Consider the following 8625-nt stretch of genomic DNA (forward strand, 5'->3'; position numbering starts at 1 on the left):
GTTTTTTACACTTCGTATGGCTTCATCTCTCAGACTTCACATAATTCACATAATTCTCCTACATTTTCATCACTTCGAGGAAGATGAACTTCAAATGAACTGATCACATGACCCCCTGAGTCAAACTTTTATATCGATACGTCTGAAAAACCACCTCATGAGAACGTAAAAGTGCTTTAAGTTTAGATATTTTAATTTTTTTTCGAAATGCATGTTCCCATTACCAGTTTTTAATTGCGATATTTAGGGTTTGCGCATGTCTAGAGGTAAAGGAAATGCAGCAATTGTTGAAATCGAAGCAGGAAGTAGAAACTAAAACTGGCAAAAATGACACAGCGCCAACCAGTGTTTGGGTGGTGTTATTACAGAGTCTGACTGATGAGGCTCAAGTATAAATGACTCACAACGGCGTCGTCTACATGCGTAGGTTATGGCATCCATGTCCCCCTAGTACTTTAAAAGAGCCTTTAGAGACAGTTAAACCTTCTTCCCTTCCCGTCCTATATCTGCCTTCATCTGTCCTCAGGTTTATCAGCATGAAGATCAAGTCCGTCACATTCATCGACTCATCCTTCCTCAACTGCTACTTCGAGGACGTCTCCTCGGTGGGATCCTCCTTCAAAAACTGCACCTTTGTGGACTCCTTCTTCTACAACACGGGTGAGTCTGGCTCTGATCTGAGGGGGGTTTCCTTCCTTTATCTACATCCTATGTAGGTGCCGCACACATTCGTCTCGCTTTTTGTCTCTTTGTCTGACACTTTCATTTTGGTCCAGGCCTCCGGCTCCGAGGAGGAAGAACGACTTTGAGCATTTATGGCTTTGCTTTATGTCTCTAAAATTACTGCTTAAGCCCCTCCGCACCAGCACAGGATGCGTTTGTCAACTATCAGTCACTGAATCTAACAAAAAAAAAAGAAAAAAGGTCATGCATGAGCAGCTTCTAACAAATTCTCCCGAAGTGATGCATGACGATTCAGATCATATAAACATGATTATCTGAGCATCTGAGCACAAATACTTTGTTGTAACAAAGAAACTGAAACCTGCATTCATATCATATCGTATCATTTCCTGCCTTTCTTGTAAAAGTGCAGTCCAGACGATTTGCGTCTGACAAAGACGTGAGCAGGAGGAAAAAGGGAAAAAAGCAGCAGAGGCGTTTCCATCTAAGAGAACAGGAGCTGAATCAGACCAGGGGGGAGATTGGAAAGAACGAATCCCTCCAGCACACAAAGGAAAATCGCTGAACACAGAAGCTGTAAGGGCTCGTTGGGTTTGCTGGTGGTGCCCCATGGGAAATGAAGTCTCTTTGCCCCCAGCAATGTGTTTGTAGAGAGCGGTTGTACATGTAGTGTGACAATATCCTATAGTTGAGTAGGGTTAATTCATAAATTAAAAAAAAATATAAGAAAATGTCACTGAAATCAATCAATTGAGGAAATGCACTTGTTTTCTTGTAGTTAGATGCAGAGGTGGATCAGAGCTCGGAGCTAGTTAGCTTAGCATAAAGATGGGAGGCAATAATTTATTGATTGTTCAGTTTACGCAAAGACAAAAGTGTTAAAATTACACGTGGACCTGGCATTCATACATGTGGATGTTACACCTAGACTAGACTAGACCAGACCAGACCAACCCCACCCTCACCCCCGCACAATCTTACTCAACTTAGCTGGAAAAGTGAAGAATTTCAATGGGTGTGGGGTTATTACTGGAAGAGACTGAATCACTGCTCGAAAAATGGAGCACGACGACAATGTAAAGCAAAGCTTTAAGGCATCGAGTAGAGCTTTTCTCTTTCTTTCCACTACTGATTTCATAATTCAACTCATGGAAAAACAATGTCTGTTTAGGAGGGAACATTAACATGTTTTGGGCCAAAAAAAAAGTTTAAGATGTCTTTTCATTGGGTTTGAATTGGCTCAAAATGTCCCATACTATAGTGTAAAGTGTATAAATATGATCAAATCTTAGATCTTAATTGTAATCTTAACTGAAACCTGCGCTCTTGTCTCTTTGTCTCCAGATATTGACGACGCCAAGCTAACGAATTCGAGAGTGATCAACAGCTCCTTCCACCACAACAAGACGGGCTGTCAGATGACGTTCGACGACGACTACAGCGCCTACTGGGTCTACTTCGTCAACTTCCTGGGAACGCTGGCCGTGCTGCCTGGCAACATCGTCTCTGCCCTCCTCATGGACAAAATAGGGCGCCTCAGCATGCTAGGTCTGACTTTGTCTTTGTTTGGGGACCTCTGCTGACGTACATGAGCTTCTCTTGTGTCTAAGACCTGATGCCTTGTCCTGCAGGAGGCTCCATGGTGCTGTCGGGCATCAGTTGCTTCTTCCTTTGGTTCGGCACCAGCGAGTCGATGATGATCTTCATGCTATGTCTCTACAACGGCCTCAGCATCTCTGCCTGGAACTCGCTGGACGTGGTCACCGCCGAGTTGTACCCGACAGACAGGAGGTGAGGGCTGAACTCATCTGGACAAAGGACGCATCGAATAGGGGTGCAACTAGTCTCGCAATTTTCTGAGGAATAAAATTTCAAATATATTCGGATATTTGTAGGAAAATGGAAAAGTCATGCAAACACCTACACGTTTCGACTCAGTGTGAACAAGAAATGTAGTTTCATGTTTACCTTCTAAAGTAGATTTTATTTCTTTCTGTCAGGATGACTTTTGTGTGACGTCAATAAAGGTCAGAGAGAGTAGTACTGCACACCTGACTTAAATATCCTAGCGTCTTCTGAATTTTAAATATTTTATATTTAGTATTATCATTATAGCATTAGCACGCTAGCCATAAAAACTTAGTAGTAACTGAGGTAAAGTTACATGTCAGTTAAATGTGTCTGTCTACATGGACATAAATTACATGAACACATGGGTTTCACAGTATATATGACGCTAGCTGCTATTTTTCTAATCCTTTAGTCTAGATAACTAGTTAGCATAAGGCTAGCATAAGGCTAGGCTAAGGCTAACTTCAAACTTCATTCATTTGTAAAGTGGTGTTTTTGAGATCAAGGTTCACATTAATGATGGTGCGACTTTATTTTTCTATATAAAATCTTAACAAACGACAAAGAGACATTGACATTTACCTCATCACATAACAGGGAAAAACCAGTTGACATCCAGTTCTTCCTTTTAATCTTCTGCTCCATAACTTTCTCTGTTTTTGTTCACTACGGAAACAGTGGAGTTTCCCCCATATTTTAGCTTTTAATCCAACTTTATTCTCTGTTATTGCCGCTTCTCTATGGGTGAATATTGGTTAGATGTATCTAACATGGCGCCCGTGAAACACATGACCAGCTCAGAACCAATCAGCATAGAGGGATAGATCAGACGCTCCATTTCCTGGTTGGACAGACTCTCTCTAATTATACTGCACACTCACTTATGCCCCTAGAGACTGAAAAGAAAACAGTGCATGTTCTAATACACCTGGATATTTTGTGCCTTTAATTTGCATGAGTTTTCCATTCTCCTTCAGCCAGTAGTTCCCTTTTCCAGTGCACCATTAGTTTGAGGGACACCAGTAGCGCTCCAGCCATTTTTCCTATATCCAGATATTTGTTTATCCACCTACTATCTTCTCTTTCCTCAGGGGCACAGGGTTTGGCTTCTGTAATGCCATGTGTAAGCTGGCGGCCGTGCTGGGCAACCTGATCTTTGGCTCGCTGGTTGGCATCACCAAGGCCATTCCCATCCTGCTGGCGTCGGCCGTGTTGGTTGGCGGTGGGCTGGTGGGGCTCCGACTGCCAGACACGCGAGCCAATGTCCTCATGTAAACCTCAGTTTGTGGTTTACGAGGTATTTACTCAGCGCACTGACAAACGACTCGTTTATGGAGTAGGATTAGGCAATCTAATGTTTATTATTTGATAAATTATTGACCGCGAGCAAACAAATACGCGTCAGATAAAGGGTTTTCCTGTTACTTCTTAGTCAAATACCTTGTAAATTACAGTGAAATGCAGTTTTTACGGAGCTGTAGATGTACAGAGGAGGCTAATGTGGAATATCAAACATCACAAACGTCCCAGGGGATTATGAGCGGTGACAGAACTCCCTGTAAATCGACAGCTCGTTTAATACCATGGGCTGTTTCACACATGCAACTCACTAATGCACGAGCAAAGCTGCAAAAGGCTTGGACTTCCAACAACCTTTTCTTTTACCAAATCCCACAGTCTGTCTAAATTCAGATTAATAGGAAAAAATAGTTTGACGTTTTAGGTGCTACGTGTATTTGAAGCTACCACCAGTTAGCTTAGCATAAATGCAAATATAGCCAGCTTTGCTAGCTCCTAAAAGGACCGGTTGCAAAAAATTAAATACTGTCTTTAAAACTACATCATGTTGTTTTTATACTTAAATTTGTGGAAAAATTTGACCAACAATGAAATTGATTTCGACATTTTCCAGGCTACGCTAAGCTGAGCTAAGCTAACCAGCTAGCTTTCCCGCTGCTTCGTATTTAGGCTACATTTTTTTTTTATTTAGATCAGGAATTGAAGCTACATTTGTTCCTAAACTCTTCCGCCTGTATTCCACTAAAGGTTGACGATATTTAAGCCTTTTGCTGCAATTTGCAAAAATGCAGAGGCCATAGAAAATAAATAAATGAATAAATAAATAAATAAAAATAAAGAATCGATAACGGTACAGTAGTTTAGTCAAAACTGGCGACTTCAGCAGCTACATTTCTAACGTGAAAAAGAAGTTTACATTTTCTGCTTTTTACAGTAAGAGACTTTTGGGATTGGAATCCTGTTTCTTTTATTTTTTTCTTTATTTGTCTGAATGCTTCCTCTCTCGTGTCTGTATTCGTCTCGTGAAGGGCTTTGCTGCTCTCCGTTGCAACTACTCTAAGAAGAATTTATACTGCAGGAAACTTCTGATGGTATCCGAATATGCTTTTTCCCCCCTTTTTGTTTTTTCTCCTCTCTTATCCGTCTCATTGTCCTGCTTGTCTTGTCCTGTTTATCTCCTCCTGCCTTGTTGCTGCTGCTGCTGCTGCACCCTCCAAAAAAACTCAAAGGCCTTTCTGAAATGTCGTGCCTCTCTCTGTCTCCATGTCCTCTTCCAAACCTCGCTGGAAGCTTTGCTGTGTATTGCTATTTATTTATTTATTTATTTGGTTCCTTATCTCTTGATACTGCACTGTATGTATGAGTGTGTGTGTGTGTCATACCCTTTTATTTTCATGGTTTACTGAAAACAGAGTTTGGATTCATGTAAGAAATTGAAATTAAAAGCCATGTGTGAAGGGTCTGTTCACCCAGATCCCAGGAAACGTTTCTCCTGAAAAGATTTCAGGTCTCAGTGCAAATGGAGGCAAATCAGGCGGCTAATAACGTTAGCCTAGTGCTATTTTAGTTTAGCATGAAAACATGTGCTCATTTTACACAAAAGTACAGTACAAGCTCATGCACATATTGCAGGTATTTTAAGTCGCCTGGGGTCCAATATTTAAGGGCTTGTGGTGAAGTTAGCAAGTTTACTGTATATAAGGAAAACTACAACAAATATCCGAGGATATCTTTGCTTTGAATCCAGCTGGTAACTTTACATCCTTGAAGGTGGAAGGAGTTGAAGCTGAGAGACAACATCTACGACCGGACAGTTCAAACCTTTACATTAGCTTATTAAATACAACGCGTTAGCTTATTTGATAGCCAGGTGTTCGGCCTTTTCAGCTCTCCACACCTGGTTTGGCTTGACTGGTTCATCGTAGCTGGAAGTTTTCAGTGAGGTCCGAGGCACGATAGAGGCAGTAAATGAATCTATGCGAACTTTACTTTTTGTAAAATCTTTTTGTAAAAATCCAAGAACGTTAAATAAATTCTACTGGAGTGGAATTGACTTTACTGACACAAGATTTACACATGTACAGAAATAAATAAACACTATAGGAAGGGTAAATAGGGTGCAATAATGTGCCATTGTTACCTAAACCTAATTAGCTCTGAGCCATAGTTGGTAGCGTGCAGCTCGTAGGTTAGCTGGTTATACGCTAATGTCTGGATACGTCTTTATTAACAGTCTTTTCAGAGAACAGGAACCGTGGCCGTAACAATAGCTGGTGCAGTAGCCCTGAACTTATCTACACACTATTTAGCTGGTTAGCACGTCTGACACTTGCACACACACTTTTTTCTTCATTGCTACCTCGTCCCCACACTTCACACTACACCTTAAACATTACACATAAATATGGATCTGTTTCTTGAAGATCTTCAAAGTGTCTGTTCTAAAGGACCGATGGAAACATCTGCGGGTGTTACCCGCCAGAAACTCCCTTAGCTAGTGTCCGCTAGACATCAGAGAAACACTTCTGCATTTCTGAAGGTGTTAGCCTTTAATGTGACACCCTCCTACGTTAATCGTCAGCTCACTGATCTGTTGGAGCAGTGCTCTTCTCACGACTTCTGCAGATTTAACCTCACATTCATCCTGAGCAGAACGGGGCTGTTTGCACAAGTTTTTATACAAATCTGAGCAAACTAAACCAGAAAAAACAAGCTGTGTTTAAGGATGGATCTCTGCATTAAACAGGGAATGTGGCAGCGCATACGTCAGTCTGACAGTTTCACAAATTACCCCTTTCAGCTCCGAATGCCTCAAACTGAAAGTACATCTGCCTCCACTGTACTGAGGACATCCAGCCAAATAGAACTGTCTACGTTATAAGATAAGCCAAAAAATAAAAAAGAAAGAAAGAAAGGAATCAGTTTTTGTGTGACTTGGGTAAACAGACTCCTCTAAAAAACCTTAATGAATTGTATTCCTGCTGCTGCGACATCAGTGCTAAAATGCGTCAAGTAGTTAATAAACTGGTCCGATGTGCGTTTGATGATAGCAAATAATCATCCTTCCAGTCCGCTTTGACGACACCATGACGTTTCTGTTTCTTATTTGGTGTGAAATGACCTCCCGCGTGCAGCGTTTTCCTTTTAAAGACGATATTTTGTTTTGTTTTTTGTTTTTCACGACTGATCTGCTTCCCTGTGTTTGGTGCTCTATCTCCTCCTCTTCCTCCTCCTCCGCAAACATCACTGTTTCCAAAATGAAATCCTGCATGTTTGTTACTGAAGTCCTTCTCTCTGTCGTGTGTGCGCTTCTTCCCACGTCTGTGTCTTCACTGTTGACTCGCGGGCTGGCGGTGGTGGTGGTGGGTGGGGCTAACCTAAACAGGTGTGATTCCCGGGGTCTAAAGGTGAATGTGTCATTCTCATGTGTTGTCAGATTTTGTCGTGGACAGGTTTTTCGTTATACTGCGTTGACTCCCGGGTCATTGTGAAAGGGCATGCTAGTGGTGAGATGACTGTATGTTATATAGGATGTTGTCCAGCAGAGGTGGTCGACTCTGCCCCCTGGTGGGAGGGATTCCGGTTCGAACTAATCATCGCAGATTTGAAAACCTCTGCTGTGAAACTATACGTGGAGATGTGTGTTTAAAAAAACAAAAAATAACAAAAAAACTAAACAAAACAAAACAGTTACCTGTCCTTGATATGATTTATTTTGATAAGAAAAGGCTCAAGTGAATGCTGGTGTCTACATCCTGAATAAAGAGTTTCATTTGAACAGCTGTGGGGTTTTGCTTCAACTGTGTCTGTTTCCACTCCTGCCAGCAGAGGGCGCCATTTATACAAAACGAACCAAAACCACCTTCACATCCTTTCACCCTCAGGTAAAAGTACAACAATGCAAAAAATACACCCATCAAGTAAAAGTATTGGAAGCAAAATTTAGTTAAAGTATTGAAGTAAAAGTCTCTAATCCTTTATTTTTTGTTAAGATACATTGAATAATATAAGAAATCATGTTTAATAAAGATTGTTGCTTTGAATTAAAACTTTTCGAAAGGTAGATGTGGAAAAACTTCTTTTTACAATTAAGTGTGACAAACCTTTGCAGGTTGGATAATTTAGATGGGAAACTTCTAAAGCTTGCAGCAGACTATGACTATGTCATATTTTCTATTTATGTTAATAAAGAATCTATTTATCAAACTCTATGGAAGATTGCAAAAGTTACTCCTCTGCCAAAAAACTGCAGAGAGCCACTTACAGGGCATAACAGGAGGCCAATAAGTGTGTTACCTGCACAAAGCAAACTGAATTTAGCTTTACTTTGAAATAAATAATATGCTGATTTCCAGCCTTTGATCCGACTGACCTTGAACTGTTACTTTTGAATCTTGCAGCCTCTGGTTTTAAAAACTCTGTGATTCATTTTATGAGAAGTTATATGACTGACAGGAGACTGTGTGTTAGGTTTAATGGTGCTTTTTTTTTCCAGATATAGAGACGCTTCAGTGTGGTTTTAAATGATATGTCATCTTTACATCTGCTAGCAGCTCTGAACAATTTAATAAGACACTTCAATATGAGCTAACACTGATTTCTGATTGGGTTACGGCAAACAAGTTAAAGTTAAATGTTTCTACAACAATGTGTATTTGTGCTTGGGTCTAACTCATGGGTCAGAAAGAGCCATTTGGACCCGTTTCCCACAGAAAAGAAAACACTGCTACAGAAAAAACAAAATTGCATTTATGTAACATAACAGGGATTTATCCGTGGTTGTCTTACCTG

At 40.7% G+C, this 8625-nt stretch overlaps 1 protein-coding gene across 2 annotated transcripts in view; it reads left to right on the forward strand.

Annotated features, from left to right (window-relative positions):
• LOC124997125 (synaptic vesicle glycoprotein 2C-like) overlaps positions 1-7617 on the forward strand; it is a 45562-nt gene extending 37945 nt beyond the window's left edge. For both annotated transcript variants that reach the window (XM_047570718.1, XM_047570719.1), the window contains exons 10-13: positions 527-660; positions 2029-2232; positions 2316-2475; positions 3627-7617. In XM_047570718.1, the coding sequence (XP_047426674.1) occupies positions 527-660; positions 2029-2232; positions 2316-2475; positions 3627-3810 (682 nt within the window). In that variant the 3' untranslated portion in view covers positions 3811-7617. The remainder of the gene's footprint in view (positions 1-526; positions 661-2028; positions 2233-2315; positions 2476-3626) is intronic.
• Positions 7618-8625: the final 1008 nt, after the last annotated feature.

The sequence above is a fragment of the Mugil cephalus genome, chromosome 19, assembly GCF_022458985.1.
Source record: "Mugil cephalus isolate CIBA_MC_2020 chromosome 19, CIBA_Mcephalus_1.1, whole genome shotgun sequence".
Taxonomy (NCBI): Eukaryota; Metazoa; Chordata; class Actinopteri; order Mugiliformes; family Mugilidae; genus Mugil; species Mugil cephalus.